A 20,205-nucleotide genomic window follows, 5' to 3' on the forward strand; every position below is an offset into this window, starting at 1 on the left:
AATGAATCTTGAATTCAAATAGATGTCCACCTCTTTTCAAAATTTGCTCTTAAGTTTTAAATTCTTTCCAAATTAAAGAATAGATGGTTCCAATAAAATATTTATTAAGAACCTACTGTGAGTTAGGCATTGTGTCAGACAAAGACACAATCATGGAAGCTAGATTTAAATACCATTATTTTGTTGGGCATTATGCGCTTGGAGAAATGTGTGATAAGGAAATGTATTCAAAACATAAATTCTGCTTAAATACACACACACACACACATATATGCACACACATATGCATATAAATTTACATATACCCAAGTGCATGTGTACCTAAGTGTACACATATCTTTTTTATAAAGGAAGCATTCTATTTAGTTGACAGTCTGATATTGACAGGCCAAAAAACTGGCAAATTATCCAGGAAAAATCTATTATCAAACATTCCCCTGACCCAAAACACTAATGCTACACCTAATCTATTTACTTAACACACCTTGTATAAACTACAGGCTTATTCATAAGAGTCACCAGGAAAGACTAATAGGAGGCCAGCATAATAATCTTCATGTGTGGTCCTTTCAGACTTGAGGTTGATTTAATTATGATTCCTAAACAAGCTTATGCCACTTGAGTAGGATTTTTAAAATATCCTTACCCTGTAGAAAATGCATTAGTAGGCTCTGGCTACCAACGTAACTATCCAAAACCAAAATATTTCTACTAGTCTCAGAATCTCAGTATAATTATGTGGTTGGGTACACGCCTTTCTGTACTTGGGAGATTATCTAAAGACAGTTTATCCAAATATACTTAATAGAAACATATCCCAGGGGATATGTTAAATTAAATGATCACACTGCTGATCCTAGACTAATATAAACATTTGTACCACCTAAACCCATTGGGTGCTGACAATTATCTAATGTCTTTGCAGGGAGTTTCCTTTAAAAAGCAGAGGACAAAATTTGGCTCAAGAGTTTCTGTGGTTACACTCTAATACTCTATATTAGTTGCTGAATGGAAAAAACATATTGCTTCTCAGAAATAAGATCCATGATCTGTAGCTTTCCTACAAATGGAAATTTAGGAGCATAAAACAATCTTCTCTTCTGTTTTTAATAAAACTTTATGTTATTTCCAGTTACTTCTTTTTAACATGCTTTACCTGCATCAGAGGAAACCTAAAACATTTGAGTGTTTATGTGAATTATACAAATGAGTTGACTCATTATCTCTGCTTAGTGAAAGTGCCCTAAGACGGAACAGTAAAGTACTTACCAGAAAAATCACAAAAGAAAAGAAACTGCCACTCTCTTATCATTTTAAATCATTAAACGTATTAGTGTTCCATGCTAGCACCTCCACTATAGGCTAACTAAACCAGTTCTTCTGCCTACTTCCCTGGATATCCTCAGAATAAATGTATTAATTTTTATTCATAAATATTTATGTAGTTCTTTCTCAGGCACTGTGGCATATACTAGTGGCAAAATCTGATCTATAGAAAAAGAGAGACAGAAAATATTTATAGAAATAAAAATGACAAGGGAGAAATTAATCCAAAAGGGAAGCGCAGAAAAATTTAATAGAAAGCCAGAGAGAAAAGAGCATTTTAAGGAAAAAAAATCTGACAAAGTTTGATGAAAGTTTTGTTATTTGAGGTGAACTCTGTGGGATAGTTATAAGTCAGAATGGAAGAAAAGGCATTATAAAGGGAAGGAAAAGCTTGGAAGAAAGCATGGGGTAAGAGAATGTGGTGGGGGGAGAGAGACAGTACAAAATTATATATGATAAGAATGTAAAAACAAGTGATAGAAGATAACTAGAAAGACTGGCTTAAGGCTCAATTGGGTGGTCCTTGAATACCATGGTAATGTTGAGTAATAGATCGTTCTCCATATTTGGGATAAAAACTGTATGTGAAACATTCAAAAAGCCACTATTAATTTTAGTGATAGAGCAGATCTTTTCCAGATAGTCGAGCGCATGGGAGATAGCACCAGGGATACACTATCTAATCTCAGACATTTCCCATCTTGAGAAAGTGCACATGTAAAACATTTATCATTCATCAGACATCCAAAAGGGAAATCCAAAGTCAACAGATTTTATGTCATCAGATTCAGTTCAATTTCCTTTGCATCAACCTGATACATTCTTTTGGTATTTCATATAGAAGCAAAATAAGTTTATTATTTTTCAGTTTCATTATAATGCTTACTCTTTGTTTTCTTATTGTAAGCACTAATCCTACACTAGAAATACTGTAAATCAGAGCTGGAGGCTCTTTTGGTGAGGGCTAGATAAAAATTTAAGATAAAATGATAATAGATACTGTGTCTTTTTATTGTTCCCTTAATTATAGGAGACTGAGCTTAGAGACTTGTCTAAACAGAGTTCTCGTCACCTCCTCACCTGATCAAAGCCTCTGCTCACTCATAAAACTAATCCTCATTACTTCTCTGTTCTAATTATCAATTAAAATGTGCTTCATGTCCATTAAGTAAGTAGCACAGAACATGGCCAAGAGCAGTCAGTAAATGTTTATTGAATGGATGACTGAATGAATACTTGTGTGAGGCACAAGGTAAAATAACAGACATGCAATATCCCTCCTCTAGGCAAGAGTTTTACTAGAGGAAATACCACTGGTAGCAATCCAAATCACCTGGAAATAGGTACAAGTACTGCACAATAAATTGCTACTAACATGGAAGAATGGCATCACGTGCATGTATTTCACAGTCAATAATGGATTACTTAAGGCCAATATTCAGAAAGCAAGAAAAAATTATTCCAGTGGACTTGCTAGCTCAAGATACTGTTGGCTAAGTCATGCTTAAATTAAAGTATTTGAGGGATGAAGAGACTCGACACTTGTAATTCCTTCCTACTGTGGTCACAAAAAGTCAGACTCAATGCTAGTGATATTTTTGGCAAGTTAGTCAAAATAACCATTACATAAAATTTGGCCACATTTATTTAAAACATTGTAGCAGCAAAACAATTCCTCAATCTAATACACTCAATAAATACTAGGCACTATGTGCAAGGAACTGGGTGGAAAAAAACAGGCAGGTAGGGTCGTTTCTGGCCCATTCATTAAGAAATTACCAGATTTTCTTTCACATGCCTTTTCACCTATACCCTTATATTATCCACCTTGAAATAATCTATACAAGAGTTTCTATTTTTCCTGCAGGGCTTAGAGTTCTGAGAATAAAAAACTAGTATCTTAGGATTTGAATCGATTTACAAGGTAAACATTCATTCTTTAAACTGGGGACATTAATAGAGATATTCTTTTAAAAAAAAAAAACTGGCATGAAAAATGGCTCCTTGAATTTCTACAGTATATCAGCTACACATACTTTCACAGCAGCTCTATCATTTGAATTATGATACCATTAATTCAATTTTTTATGTTAAAAAAAAGACAATGAAAGAGTAAACAATGTACAGGATATCTTCAGAAAGATTCTAGAGCAAGTTGTTTATTTGACAGCTGGAAAGAATGCTAATAGCAAGGGGGGAGATAATGCAGGAACGGGAAGAGGCCCTCAAAGGGTGTGTTTTAAGCCTTTTCCCACAGTGGACACCTGGAGTGTGTTCCCTTCAGGTGCTAATAGCTGCTCCTGAGGGGTGTTAATTCCTCAGCAGAACAACCTTTTCCTGTTCTAGGAAAAAACCTCTGAAGACACAGAAATGCAGATACTAGATCGGGAAGTACGCTGAAAAGCCTGAGAAATATGGGCAAGTCACTCAGGGCATCCGCCACAGTGGGACACACACAGAATCTGCGGCAGAACTAGATCTCTGATTTATGGTATCTTGAATTTTGAGTGTATTTTTTTCCTCCATACTGCCAAAATACAATGCTTTCTTAAAGGAAATATGTACCACTTAAGTTTAGGATACAAATACCACATTGTGCTAAAGAAAAAAAATGAATAGAAATCCACCAAATAAAAAAAGCCAACACAGCACTTGAATGCTTGCTTTGAAACAGAAACAATACTATTTCAGCTGTATCATATTAATTTAATCCTCAGACCAATTCTGTAAAGTAAAGGACTGTGACTACCATCCCCACATGACAGAGAAGGAAAGCCATGCACAGAGAAGTTCTGTTCCCCAGGCAGTGCAGCTGTGAAGGCGTGGTGTTAAGATCCAAACCCAGGCAGTTTCACAACACAGCCTATGGCTCTAACCGTTATTCTCTGTTGGCTCCATCTCTGATTATTTTGTAAGCATGAAGTAGATAATAAAATAAATCTACAGATTTGATGATAGGAAAACTATCTGAGAATTGTAAGTGTATCGTGTGGCAATGATGATGTTCATGGTCCTCAAACTGAAAACTACCAAATTCATGTGATCAAGACGCCTCCTACAAACACCTATGTACATTGCTTTTTATTACAAGCACTCTCCACGATAGCAAGAGTTTATGTTTAAAAAAACCACTGTGTATACTTCACGAAACATGCCAACTTCAAAATAAAATAATAAACAAACTTTGTGAAGTAACAGTACCTTCACTGTCCACATTCCAGCCTCTGGCTCTTTCACATTCACTACTTTGGCAGAGTTATGGATATTTAATAGCTCATTCAGGCCAAATCCCTTTTTGATCAGCTTCCCTGAAAGACAGAACATAAAGGTAACAAGCACAATCCTTCTCTCAGCTATGTATATTAGGTAATTTAACACTACACAAAACCAAGAGCATGATCAAATTTCAAATAACACTGGCACATGTTTTACTAAAGTGTGCTGCAAACTAACCCAAAGAGCCTTTATTTTCTATACTGTGGCTAAAACACATTCAATTTCCAGTATCTATGACCTGATTGACACTTATACCCATAACTCAAAACATTATTTTATTTATTTCTAAAATATACTTAATTTTAGGGTGTCCAGGCATTAGAAACTGAAAAAACAGATTACTATTTGTTATGCTGATTTGATCATCAAATGAGAATAACAATTAGCAGACTGTAATCATATTTCCGAAGCCAGCCTAAATAGTAACTACTACGGTTACCAAAAAAGTTACACAGAGTCACTAGAGATATTTAGATTAAATAGATGGCAAACACAGCAAACCAGAATAAATGTCATTCTGGAGAGCAATCAAAGTATTACTAACATGAGAGCCCTGGGCATCTTTACACAAAGTGTAAAACCTTAACCGGTTTCCCATGAAGCACAGGAGAAGGCTTTTATCTGTCATAGGAATAATTAAAGGAGGCAGTGTAATGAAGTAGCACGATACCATCGCCTACTGACCTGACATTTATCTAAAGTGTCCAATAGTTGGAACTTAGAAGAGAGGAAAAGCAAATTTGGAATTAAGCCACAGTTCAGTTTTTCACCTCACTCTTGACTTTCCCATGGACTACTTCTCTAGTTATATAAAGAAATAAGTTAGGCCAGGTGTGGTGGCTCATGCCTGTAATCCCAACACTCTGGAAGGCTGAGGTGGGCAGATCACAAGGTAAGGATTTCGAAAACAGCCTGACCAACATGGTGAAACTCCGTCTCTACTAAAAATACAAAAATTAGCCAGGTGTGGTGGTGTGCACCTGTAATCCCAGCTACTCAGGAGGCTGAGGCAGGAGAATCACTTGAACCCAGGAGGCGGAGGCTGCAATGAGCTGAGGTCATGCTACTGCACTCCAGCCTGGGCAACAGAGCAAGACGCCATGTCAAAAAAGAAAAAAGAAAGAAAAAGAAGAAAAAGAAAGAGAAAGAAAGGAAGGAAGGAAGGAAGGAAGGAAGGAAGGAAGGAAGGAAGGAAGGAAGGAAGGAAGGAAAAGAAAGAAAGAAAGAAAGAAAGAAAGAAAGAAAGAAAGAAAAAGAAAAAAGAAAGAAAGAAAGAAAGAAAGAAAGAAAGAAAGAAAGAGAGAGAGAGAGAGAGAGAGAAAGAAAGAAAGAAAGAAAGAAAGAAAGAAAGAAAGAAAAGAAAAGAAAAGAAAAGAAAAGAAAAGAAAAGAAAAGAAAAGAAAAGAAAAGAAAAGAAAAGAAAGAAAGAGGAAGGAAGGAAGGAGGGAGGGAGGGAGGAAAGAAGGAAAGAAAGAAGTTATAAGCATCCTATGTTTGAATCAAAAGTTTTACAATCATTGTATGCCCAATGACTTTTTAAAGTAGTAGAAAAATAATGCAATGGGTACAGGTACTCTGAGTCTCCAGGTAGTAGAAAACACAACTCTTTCCTCGGTAACATGGATGTTATTGGAGTGGAATGCTACTTCAACAGGAAAATCCATTTATAAGGTCAAACTTGTAGAAGTCTTGAGAAAGACATTGTATTTGTCTTGTAAATTTTAATGTGTTTGTGGCCTCTGAGAACAATTTCATAGGTTGTTTTCTTTTGGAAATTAGTTATTTTCTTCTAAGACAAAGTAAGAAAACCAGTTATCCTCCTCTCTATTTATAAATACAGAGAAAAAATACACAACTAAAGCCACGGTGGAAATATAACTATTTTGCAAATATTAGGTTAAAAAATTTCTAAATGAAAATGTTAAGAAAAGATTAAAGATTTCTGTCTTTACTAGATTGCTATTCGATGTAAATCTTATTGTAGTTATCAACTAGCAATTGTACCAAACAAATCATATGGTTATAAAATATACTTAAGTAAAGAGGCAAAGTGAATTAAAAGTTCCCTTTACTAAGAATATAAATTTGGTTTTTAACAAATATCTTCTGTAAAATTAAAATTTATCAAGAAAATAATAGAGTGGAAAATTAGTTATTTTAAGAGTTATTCGGTGTGAGTCATTTAAAAATAATGTAAAATACTGAATTTGACAGAATAAGTTACTGTAAAATACCTCCTCATATAAACTTTCAGGTTTTATTTAAATATTTTTATTTTGTATCATTTAAATATAATTAATTTACTAAATGTGATCTGCTTAAATATGAGAAGTTTTACCTTTTTGGATCTCATATTAATTCAACAATAGCTAGCACTTTCAAAATGTTACATTTTTTAAACACCTTCCTTAGCCACATCCGAATTTATTGAATTTATTCATGAAGTTGGCATTAACTTGACAAAAACAAGTGTGTGAAAAGTATTTTACCCTCTATGTATTTTGTATTTTATTATGTGATGGTTGATATATCTCACCTAAAGGATTGCGAATTTCAATCACTGGAGAAGGTCCACTCAAAGACACAGTGACCTCTTTTAGGCTGGGATCAAAAGGAATTCTCCAAGTATTTACAGCCTGTTCCAAATGATCTGTGGACAAGAGGTGAACTTTGGAGGCCTGTACTGCTTCTTCTACCCATTTTAATACCTATAAGAGAAAAAGAGAAGTGTAAGTGTTATCAGAAAACATTCGCAGTTTTATATCATTGCTGTTTCAGGTACTTTGGGTAATCAAATGACTCCGGCACATCCTGGACTAGTGTGAAATTTATTTCAGTCATTACTGAAGATAGGACTCTTTCTAATTCTGGTTAGTGTAGATTCAAAACAAAATGCTGGTTTAACCCATGTTCAAATTTCAAGTTTTCTATCTTGAATAATACATTCGAAATGAGACTACAAAATCAGTGAGGGGAGACACGCAGAGATATTACTGACAGTTTGCTATGTCTCAAGAGATAAGAACCTATTTAAAAACACAGTAGTGCTAACATGTGCAATCCCTTCTTCTATTCTTTCTTTCCAGATTTTATTTCTTCCAGATGCAATTTGTAAAAGAAACCCACTTAGCAAATTATCAAATCCAATTTAACTAAATTGGGCATATTAATTATTGTATTATACTGTAATTATATATAGTGTATTATATTATAGCATACTAATTATAGAAAAATAATTGCAATGTCACTAAAATAGTCATTTTTATAATAAAGTGAATAAGTAACAATATAATGGGAAAAGCACTGCATTAAAGAGAATAGAAAAATATTTCAGGTTAGGATTTAATACCAAGTAGTGTATTCTTGAAAAATAGTCTTTAAAAATCATTAAGAAATTGGGTTATAAAAAGGTGTTAATGCCTCATTGTGAACAAGAAAAACTTTGAATCCATAGAAAGTTTCTGTACTAACAAAGACAATTTCCCTTTAGACAAATACTGCATGTCTGTACAGGTACTCCTTGGATGATCTTACAATTTTAAGTCACGATAACCTTTGATCACCTCATCTTTCTCTGGTTTATGTATCCCTTAAGACTGCATATCACTATGAAAATTTTCTTTTCTAATGAGGCATAAGACACTGAACAGAGCTGGATAGTAAGCTAAAGTCAAGCTATTAATGATTAAACAAAAACATTTTTTGAAATTTCAGTATAGGTGGTCACATATCAAGTAACCAAGCAATAAATACTGTGCAACATTTTTATTTTCTGTGAAAAGTATTCTTTTATTGTTTTTCCTTTTCTTTCCCTCTAAGGATAAGGGAAGCATCTAAGACTTATCACATAACAATATGAAGCAATCACATTCATCATAAAATAAATGTTTATTGTTCAAGATACTTTTCCAGGTACTAAGTATTGATTACCACATTTTTAGTCATTAGGACTCAGATTTCCCGAATGTTTTGCATTTCTTATATTTTTCATAAAAATTCCTGTCCTTGCTCCAGTATCAAAAACCGTATCTCCTATTTCTTTGTGTATCCAAAACAAAGTATTGTGCTCTATACATGATAAAGGTGTGTATATACTAATGTCAATGAAACTGGTCATAATGGTAATAATACTTATGTTCTTATTAAATAAAAGAAATTCATAATACAAGAAATGCTGTTGAAAAAATGTACATAAAATGCCCTCACAGTACTTCCACACAGTAATGCCACATCACAGTGTTTTCACAGTCCACATACTTATATAATCTTAGCTTTCTCCCTCCCCAGCTAAATTCCCTTCCCTTCCCCTAGTTGTTTTGGCCATTGCTGAAGTGTTTCAGCAATGACTTCACAGGCAAAGTAAAGTAATCTGACTATGAAAGACAGAAAAGTTTTCTGTAAATAACGAAAGAGGCAAATTCAAACCAGACAGAAGAGAGAAGCTGAGCAAGAACACTGAGACAGAGACAGAAGTACTCCAAATATGTTGGGAACGTGAGTGACTACATCTGGCTGCAGTGAAGTGCTCAGATAAAAAAGAAGATGAGGCTGGAAGTCTGTGTCAGGACCAGACAATGGATGGTAATTTTAAGTCAGGCTATGACATTTGGATTTCATCCTAGAGATCCCATGAAAATGACTAAAGGGCTTCAAGCAGAGGAGTGACACACTGAAATATTTTAAAAAGAAAAATCTGTAGTGTCATCACGGATGAATTGAGCAAAAAAACAAAATTTAATACAACTAATTACCCCATAAATCATATGACGTATTTCCCCAAAATTTAACCTTACAAAGAACATGGAATTTTACATATGAAATAAAACATATTTGTTTAATGAAGCAGATGCCATTTTTGAAAAATGGGTTCTTAATGATCTATCATGCTTGAAGAGAAGGGTATGGATCACTCTGCTTATCAAATCCGTCCATATGACTAGAGACCAGACTGACTGTAACTAACATTGACCATACATAGAACACATATTTTAGTAATCAGAGTGTTGACATTTTTATGTCAACATAAAACAAGGCTGTAAGGGTCTGCCTAACTAAAAAAAAAAAAAAAAAAGAAAAGAAAAGAAAAGAAAAAAAGAAAGGATTGTTGTTGGTCCTCAGAAAGCATTTGATAAATTTAACTGATAATAATTTTGAGGATAATGTCTGATATAGAGACTGAAGAGGGCAAAGAAGAGAAATTAAACAAATGGACAGAATATCTGTTTTAAGGACAAGACACATAATCTGGTCATAAATGATTCTCAATAGAAAAGAAAAAAAAATAGAAAACAAGTACCACTAGGAATTGTGAGATGTTTCAAGTTTAATAATGAAATGAAATGGCATTAATAAAGATGGAAGTCATTTTTTACATACATCCTTCATTAAATTTATAGTCTATGCCTGGGTGGCTCCACAAATATATCTTTCCTTCAAACCCAATGCAGAGAGGTTATGATATATTGCTGGAAAGCTATCTTGTTGTCTGTTAGTTACACATGAAGGTTCCCAAGTCTTGAGTATTCATAGGAAAATGGAAGCCTTCCTAATTTGGCTGCATGTTTGTGAAGCAAGTGTGTTCAAATGGTACAGAATATAAGCGGGCTTTGGTTTACTCTCAATAATGCTTCCAATTCATCAACATTTATGAGGCTTTCACAAAGGGATTACCATGTATCATAATATTACTTGTTGGGAAAGACATAGTGCAGACTTCTGTCAATAGTCTCAAATCACTTTTTTTTATCCACTTATAAGAAAAATCAAATTGAAAACAGATGCAACTTGTTTTATTAGAAAATACAGATACTACCAATATGTGAATAAAAGTAGATCACTGCAAGCTACAGAATGTACCATAAGTGAGGTTTCTGGCTTCTTAGAGTGCCAGACACAAGAAAATTAAAAATCTCTAATTGTCTAACTATGAGAAATATTCTCATGAGATTAGAAATCATCCTCTATTATAAAGAAGAAAGAATAAAACTAGAATAATGTGAGAGCCTAAAAATTATGCATTTTTATCAACACAAAAGCTTTTTTAAATCCCTAGATAACTGTTTATACAGTACCTTAAAAGTTTTAATGTAAAAATGGTTCTCTGACAATTTGTAACAGTTTATATCTACAAAGGGCCTCCGAGACCATCTAATCCACCTCCTTAATTTGATAGATGAAAAAACTGATATTTCAGAGTTCTTGTACCTTTAAAACGTCTAACAAATTGGATTCTGGCTCAACAGTTATATTTTTACGTAAGTCCCTTGTGTACTCTCATAGTTTAAAGATTTTGCGGTCCATGCTACAACCAATACTTAAAAATATATCTACTCAACTCTAAAATAAGATACAATTACAGTTTTAAAGCACAAAACCAGCACACATTATTATGAATGTTAAGACAGTAGGAATAGAAGTGAAGTCAATTTTTGCATACATATTCATGAACCGAACTTGAAGAATAGCTTTGTTTGGAAGAGCATTTCTTATGTTATGCATTACATCTGAATGAATTTCCCCAGGACATCCTTTGTCTTCCTGGCAAGAAAGGGGAAGTATGGTGAGGTGTTCAATACAGTTCTCAATTATGCCTTTATTTGTATTTTGTGGTTGCTGTTGTTACTTTTTATCCATCTTTCCTTCTAAATTGTAAGTTCTATGAGGGCAGAGACCATAGCTGATTTGTTTGCTACTATAGTTCCTGAACCTAATATATTACATGAAATATAGCAGATTCCTTAATTAAATATGTGTGGGAGGGAGAGATAAAAGAAGAAAGAAAAGGACAAGAGAGAGAGAAAATGGAAGGGAGGGAAGAATTTTAAATCAGGTCTTTACCTGGAGTTAAATGTGTGCTAAAAGACAGTATTTTGGCCCTGTGTGCATTTGTGACAGTCCTTTCTCAGCACTGAATTTTCTGCATTGAAGCTGAATAGTTAAAACCTGTACACATGGTTTTAAATGTGAACATCACATTGTATTGAATTTTTATTTTATTTAGTTGTTTAGCTTAGGATTTTTAAATGCTGAAAATGTCACATAATTAAGCCAGTTTTTAAGAAATGCAAAAATTCATGCATTTTTCTCAGTCACACTTGATAGAGATTTTTCCAGCTCAGTGATGGTAGAAAGTTGATTAGGTGTAAATGCATCCACCTGACAAGTGAAGCCTGATCTAGAAAAAAAATTGTGTAAAATTAACACTAACACCAGTAAGCACACAGCAGTGCTTATTAGATGTTGGATACTTCTAAAAGTCTTACAATGATCTTCACAACCGCCATTTGCACAGGTACATAGCTACAATTATTTCCATTTTACAGATGAATAAAAACGAGTGAAACATGCCAAAGTTCATAAGACACACAACTAATAAGAAGGCAGCACTTGCCTGTTGGTCCCATAATCTTGTCTTTCACTTTCTATTTTCTGAGTTAGCATTAGGAAAAAAAAATTGACAGTTTTTAAGAGTGAATCTGAAATAATAGCTAGTGAAAAACAAAAATTCAATGCAGGTGTTTTTAAAATGAAATAGCATGCCACACATAATGAATAGATTAGCTGTATATTTTTATCACCATTTTGGCAGCAAATTGTTAAGAGTTACACTATATAAAAATATTAAAGCCTTTAAATCTATATTGTATTTGATATGAAAAAGATTTGCTACTTTTCCAAGACAATTGTTTTGTAGTAAACCCTACATTATAGCAATGGCAGGCTTTACAAACCTCTGACCTGGCTAAGAGAGATGCCCATCTGGATAACCAGTAGAGTCCATCTCTCTGGGTTCAAATTCATTCCTATCCTGCAGTATAGCATGGAACCCATGCTTCCAATTTTGCTTAGAAGTCACTAAGCATTTACTGAGCATCCAGGTGGGAATATGAAGGAGGAATTCAGAGATTTGAATCTGACGTTCATTTGAAAGATTCAGGTCACTGATCTAATGGAATTTAAAGCCATGAATCCCCTTGCAGGCCCTGTCCACAAGAACGTAGACAAAAGAAGATATACATCATCCTGTGAAAATAAACTTAAACATCCACATATAATGGCTCAGAAAAGAGCCTGGGAGCAAGTCTCCCCTTGTTCTGATGCTGGCAAATTTTGGATGATGATTTACTCTTTGTACATGTGCCTATAGATGGCAAATGTATCACTTGTGCCAACATAAGTGTTCTAGGCTTCCAAGCAATTAGATTTCTCATGGTAGATGAATGAGCTGGCATTCAGATTTTTATACAGCACTCCTCTAAGTTTAGTTAGTTCAAGTCTATTCCTGAGGATGGATCCACTCAGAGGCTGACAAATCCAGTGTCATGGTTGGTAGATTTAGCAAATCCACCAAAAAATATCACCACTTGAGACTTTTTGAGAGGATCTTCCCCTGATAATATCCATTTATATTACTCTTTGGGTGTTGTGTGCCTATTTAATTTGGAAAAGTCTATAGTGAGTTTTAACAATAGTAAGTGCTCATAAATAAGTGTGGCTGTTGATGTGTTGTATAGCCATAAACGCTCATGCAAAATAAGAAATAATTTACAGGATTTTTTAAAAAAGACTTTCTGCTGGAACTAAACTTTTACTCAGTTTATACAGAGAATATGGGTTGGAGGAGCTTAGAAATTGGAATGGCATTAGAAAATCTGGGCTCAGTGGGGACTCTAGAGGGGATTAGTGAAAAGAGTAACTCTCAATTTCAACTCAGTGAGCACCCAAAACTTGTGTAAAACGTCCACACCTTCTACATGATGAAAGTTTTATAATACACAACAGCTGAAAAAATAAAAGCACACTTTAGACATTTCTGAACAGTGAAATCATTCCTGTTAGTTTTATTTTAAAGTGTCAAGGTATATTTCATTAATTTATCTTCATAAAATTATTGTGTCAGAATTTCAATGTGTTACAAATGAGAGAGGAAATTTAGCTTGCCAGAAAAATGTTTTATTTAAAATAATACAAATATAGAAAATTAACTTTTATCATTCATGTCTCTCACTGAATCTTTTTTTGTTTGCTTGGTTTTTTTGCTTGCTTGTTTCACATATTTTTTTTCCTTAATCAACTAAATACCTGTCTATTTTAGAATGGCCAAATCTCAGTGAGTTCAGTTGTTCCATTGAAACTTGCTAGTTTTAAAAGGAAAAAAAGCTATAAAAACACACATACATACATTCATATGCATTCATACATACACGTACATATATATATGTACATACATATATGCCAGTTATGGTCTTATCGCTGGCTACCCGGAAAGCAGGAAAAACTTCAAACTATACTTAGGCTATGAGTAACAAAAACAACTCCTAGTTAGGGAGGCACATAAGCATTATTGATATTACAGGCTCCTAGCTCTGACTTTTTCTCCTCATTCATACCCTTTATTTATTTACCTATCCATATATGCATACACACTCACTCATTTAATAAGGTATGCAGGTATAGTAGTTACATAAAACACTATTGCACATATGTTTGAAATGACTAATCTGGATTCCATGAATGGCTTCAGGGTCATCTATGAAATCCCCAAAATCATTTGCAAAATTATATAGAGATATATATATATATATGGACACAGTACATGGGAGGAAGGGTCATAGTTTGGTCAGATTTTCAAAGGGAGATGGGAGGGACAGTTTAGAAAACAACTTTACAGAGGTATCCTCTCTTCCATAGAAGTCTTTTACATTTCTAAAACAAAAAAAAATTTATAAAAAAAGTATCTGAATATCTTTTTTAAAATAGATAAGTTAGAGCATGAAATAATTCACACTGCAAAGGATTCCTCAATTCATAAGTGGATATAGGCTCCTTCCAAGTTGTTTTTATAGTTATTAAATAAAAAGTTAAGAGAAGAAGAAACTATGAACTAAAGTATTACAGAGTACTAAAATAATTTTTAATTTTTAGTTACTAAGGAAAGTAGATCCTTATATGTTCTAATCTGCTCTTCCCACCACCAACATATACTGGAAGGACATAAAAATACAAAATTTTCTGGTTTATACTTGACATGTAGAAATCCTATTAGTTCCTTCTAGCATATATAAAGGTTAGAAAAATCCTTCCCAAAAGACCTCAAAATATAGACCTCATTTCAAATAACAATTTAGTAGGGTCTAGGATCTGGTTTTTAGGTTTAGGCACTTAATTTCAACTGGGATTAGGTCTATTTTGGGGAGAACTTATTCTTTCATACAGATACATATGTATTGAACCCAAAGGCTTTTAATGTCAGTAAAGAAGAATCATTGACTACCCCATTGGCATCTGGAGGCAAAGTGATGCTGGAAACTAAAGCATAACTGGATGGTTGCTTTGATGGCTACCATTTAAACAGCACTTATATGCTAAGCTCCATGCTAAGAATGTTACAAATTTTACCTCATTCATTTTTTTTCTATATTCTATAAATACTAATATTTACTTTTTCAGTAAATTACAGATTTCTCGTAAGTATAAAACTCAAAAAAGGCACAGGACTCTAAATCCTATTCTCTTAACTATTGTTACATTATAACATGGGGTGAATTTCTTTGTACCTCCATTACCCTTCATTTCTACCTTTGAAAGAAACTTCGACTCCAAGTGGCCCAGAAAAAGAAAGAAAAAAGAAGGAAATAAGGAAGGGAAGAAGAAAGAGAGAGAGAGTTGGGGAGAGAAGGAAAGAAATACATTATAGATTTTGTGCTGCTAAGGGCCTAGGTCATAATCATTTAAAGGTGATTCAACATATTTTGAGTATAATTTTAACTACACAATTAACAAATTATGTCCTGGCTTAAGATGCAACTCCCATTTAGAATATAAATCCATTATCCTGTCATGTGCTTATTGGGTTTAGAAATAATACAGATGAAGTGATTTAGATGCATTAAACATTTAATAGAATTTTCTTGATTAAATCAATTTCCCAATAGAAGTGCTGGTTGAGGCTCCCTTACTTTCAGACAGAAGTTGGATGGGAACTACCAACATTTATCTTCATGACTTAATTGTTCTTAAGCTTTCCTGTTGGTTTGCACTCATTTGGATTGACATACTCTTTAGATACTTTAAGGTATTCAATCAAGTTTTAGGCAAGTTTCATCAATTTCTGGGCCTTTCGGCCAATAAAAGGAACCTTTTGTATATCTCTACTCTGATTATGTCTTGATCCTAAAGTGAAGTTCTCAAGATCTCATCATATTCTCCGTATTTCCAAATAGTCTCCTAATACACTAATAATCTCTTCAAAAACAAGGAGCTTTAGGAAGTATACATTCAAATGTCATATAATAGAGCATATAATAGTGCATTGGATATGCAGATAAATTGGAGGATTTCAAAGGTCCAATCATTTCAGACGTTCCATGAGGCATAAATGCTAGTGGCAATATTTCCTTCAGGCAGTCAAAAAGATGAGCCATCTATGTGGACTAAAATTATTGGGAAATACTATATAGAAAATGCAACATTATATGGTTTTTAAAATCTGGCACCACGCACAAAAATCTCACTAACACTAACTCTTTCCAGATCCCCTGTAATCTTTATAAAGGACTTTTCGATTTATATAACAACCTGGATTTTACTGGTAACGTTAGCAATAATATAGGTGAATATTCAGCAGTTGCCAGACATCTTTAATAAATTACGGCAAAACTTTATTAGCTCTCACAACTAAATCATCACTCCAGAGATGGTAGTTGGAAACAACTGTACAAATCTTAGAAATCCTATGGGAAAAGAAAAAAGTAAAGCAAGAATCCAAATTTTGGAAATAAATGAAAGCAATGGATTAAATCAGAGAAAGTCAGACTCATCAGCGTACCAAACGGTGATCTAGATGCCTGAGAAAGGGAGAGTTTGAAAGTAAAGAAGAAACAGAGGCAGGAGGACATTTTCAGCACGTTGAGGAAGAGAGGAGGAAAAAAAGGAAAAGAAAAAAGCATCCAACCCATAGGCTTGTTAGGATCTTTGAAATAAATATTGTTTCTATTTATTTTAAATCTAATTATCACAATACATATATTAACAACTCAAGAATGAGACAGATGTATGGCCTGTAAAGGGGTTTCATATTAAGTCAATGAACATTTAAGTATGGTTTCACCAAATAGTGGGTTCTGTGCTAGATACACAAAGGTGACAAAGTATGTTGCCTGCCTATAGTAACTTATAGTGCCAAATTGGAACACTCATTCATTTGGGATTTGCCAACAGAAACTAGGATAACATCTCCTCTCTGTTTTACTACCGCTAAACGGTGTTTCTGAACAGAACTGTTCTGTATCTCCAACTGGAGGGCAACAGAGAGAAGTCTCAGCAAAAGATAATAGAACATAAATGTTCTCCAAAATGCCTTTTCTTCAGTGGCAGATCTGGGTTGTGCGGGCCTCAAGCTTACACAACTGGGAAGTCCTTAGAAAATATGAAATTATGAAGAGTTTCCTCAAGTGAGAAAATAGTTCACATAAACTTCAAATTGTTAAAAGCCAACAAACACTGCAAATCTCACAAAATCTAGAAATTAAGAACAATTTTGTTAACATCTGACAAGAGTCTGTGGCATTTTTTTTGCTGGATTTTTGGCTATATAATCTTTGAATGTCTACTACTATGACAAAAAAAAGTTGTAATATTTATATTCTCTACAGAAATAACAGAAAGATAATTTTTATTCTTTTCCAGGAAGCTTCAAAACTTTCAACTTCACATATAGCTATACTTGTGTTTGTAGTATTGATAGAAATTTGGGTCCAAAATAATAGCGAAGATCTCCCCAGTGTCACTGGACACTAAGGAACGTGTACCAGAGGAGAAGTTGAAGTCGAAGAATATAATGGTCTTATCATAGCTTAAATATCTTACTTCTGCCAAATTCCCCCTCAATTTGTAACTCTGTGAACACATTTTTGTTACCCTTTTTAGAGCCTTGGAAGGGGTCCACACAAAAGAAGGGCCCTGAAGCTTAAGTTTTGTTGCCTTCAATCAATCTGCATTCACTTCCATTCTTTGGATGACACATTGATTGCAACCCATTTACCACACCAATCAAATGGCGACCATCAATGTCCGATGTTTTTTAGCTGTCTGAAGACCAGTCAACAGTGAGTTTCAATATCTTCTTCACTTTTCAGTAGCTGTAGATACAATAACATTCTTAGACTTACAAGGGCCATTTAAAGTAACTGGCATTAGGTTCTACAAAATCTCTAAAATGAACTAAACTAGATATGTATACCTCTCCAGAGCAGGCTCTGTGGACCTTCTTGTCATCCGAATACTTGCTTCTGAGTTCCTTCCTGTGCTGAAATCTAGGATTTGTTGCTTGGATTCAGGATCTACAAAAGCATTCTGTGGAATTAGGACCAGGGTTCATTGAGACCCTGATCATCACTAAGACCGCTATAAGCTAGGACCCATCTCCCTTGATGTATGTGGTACTTCTATTAAAATAGGTATCTTTCTAGTTAAAAAAAAATCTCTTTATAGTTTAATTGGTATTGTTACTTTTGCTGTTAGCAAATTTCCAAGCCTTCATTCTTTTTCAGACAATAGACAGGGTTCTGATCTCCTCACTCTGGAAGTAATGAAGTGAACAGTTCAACCTTAGTGAATTTATTGCCCCAGATTACCTGGGAGAAGAGTCACTCCCCACAGTGATTTTGTCTCTGTCTCTCATTAGGCCTAATTAACTTTTAGAATCCCAGCCCCATCCATGTTCTGTTCTCTGTATTACGCCCACAGGTGAAAGTGCCCTCTACAGGGGGAGGTCCACCACTTTCCAGCTTCAGTGCCTATGTCTGAGTGTTGTTGGGTAAATATGAAATAAGGTGTGAAACAGAAGATCCTTTCTATTTTGCAATTCAGTTTCGCCATTAATACTGTTATAATCCCTATTGAAAAAATCTGCTTATTTCCTCCATTTTATAGGATCAACTGGAGGTGTGGGTGGGGTGGATAGGTAATTAGTTTCCTGTAATCTTTAACATGCATAACAAGGAAAAGTAAATGCAAACAGTCAGTCTAGAGGGGAGCAGATGAGTTAAATATCAAGAGGGGGGACCTTATCTCTTAAAAGCTAGCTAATAATAGGAGAGAGAACATCTTTCAGGGATCAAGAGTAGCTAACCTATTTTAGGGGTTTATAGTCTAGTGGGGAAGACATGTAAATAAATAATAGAAAATGTATGTCAGGTATAAAGGCAGAGAAAATGGTCAAATCTGGTTTGTTTTTATCTGGAAAGGTGACCAGGCATACTTGAGATTGAAAATTGAAGGATGAGCAGGATGCAAATGGATGAGGAGAGGGAGAACATGTGGGACAGAAGAAATAACATGTTCAAAGCCAATATAATCAGCCATATCACAAAAGATACTAAAGTGTGTCATGGCTGGTGTGTGTGTGTACAGTGGTAAGTGATGAGGGTAGGAAGAATTTGGAAGTATGTGGCGGTCCTCACATGCTGTGCTGGATGGCACATCTTACCCTGAAGATCTATGGAAGCCATTGAAAGAGTTCAGAAACAGGATGTTACATCAAGTTTGTATTTAAGAAGGATCCTACTGGACGAATGTGGTGGAGGGATTTGGAGGGAAAGGCTGTAAGCAGAATGATCTGTAATGTGGCAGCTAGAACAGGCAAAAAATAAATAAACGATCAATAATGTGGCAGTTAGAATAGGCAGTTAGAATAGAATAGAAAAAATAAAGAAAAGTAGTGGAAATGAAGAAGAGAAAATAGATTCCAAAGATATCTTAGATTCAATGTTCCCTAGGTGACAATTTAAACCGAGATATGAAAAAGAAGAAAAAGTCTAGAATGACTCAGCTTCCTAGCTTGAGAAGCAAAAGGAATGATGATGCCATTTAACTATGGCCAGAATTACAAAAGGAAAGTTGGTTCATGAGGCATCACCTTAAAGAATCAATACTTTGCCAATTCAAAGGAAAATAGAAAATTAAAACACCATCAAGGTATATTTGAAATTTACTTCAAACAAAATGTTATAACTGATTATGGATGATCATATTTTTTAAAAAACTATTGAGAAGAAAACTCTTAAGTTATGGTATACCCACAAATCAAATAGTCGGTACACTCATTCATTTTGGATTCCTTCACAATAGAGGTTTGCAAAACTATTCTGTTCATGACTGTTAGACCCATCCATATATTAGAACAATTAGGAGAATGCCAGTTCCTCTACTGATTGTTTAACACTGAGATTCAGCTTGACCAAAGTTTTGAGGCATCAATTCCAACGAACTTTGTTTCTCTGCTTAGCACAAATGAAATACATTATTTTATATTACCTTTTCTGTTTCAAATTTTGCTTTTAAATGTTTTATCATAATAGTAATAAATGCTATGTAAAAATGTAAAATAAAGAATCATAGAAAAAATAACACATTATTGTACTACCTGCAAATAATTGTCTTCTATATTTTGGTCTTTCTTTCCATATGTATATGGGTGTACATGTATGAGTTTTTGTGTGTTCTTACACACAGGCTTATTATACTATACATATAATGTTTACCCTTATTTCAATACATATTATTAATACTAGGTACTCACCCATCTAGTAGACATTTGGAAAT

At 34.2% G+C, this 20,205-nt stretch overlaps 1 protein-coding gene across 7 annotated transcripts in view; it reads right to left on the reverse strand.

Annotated features, from left to right (window-relative positions):
• Positions 1-20,205, reverse strand: part of HMCN1 (hemicentin 1) — a 508,510-nt gene that overhangs the window by 272,257 nt on the left and 216,048 nt on the right. For all 7 annotated transcript variants that reach the window (XM_050765519.1, XM_050765493.1, XM_050765511.1 and 4 more), the window contains 2 exons: positions 7,139-7,310; positions 4,528-4,634 (listed from right to left, as the gene is read on the reverse strand). In XM_050765519.1, the coding sequence (XP_050621476.1) occupies positions 4,528-4,634; positions 7,139-7,310 (279 nt within the window). The remainder of the gene's footprint in view (positions 1-4,527; positions 4,635-7,138; positions 7,311-20,205) is intronic.

This window comes from Macaca thibetana, chromosome 1 (genome assembly GCF_024542745.1).
Source record: "Macaca thibetana thibetana isolate TM-01 chromosome 1, ASM2454274v1, whole genome shotgun sequence".
NCBI lineage: Eukaryota > Metazoa > Chordata > Mammalia > Primates > Cercopithecidae > Macaca > Macaca thibetana.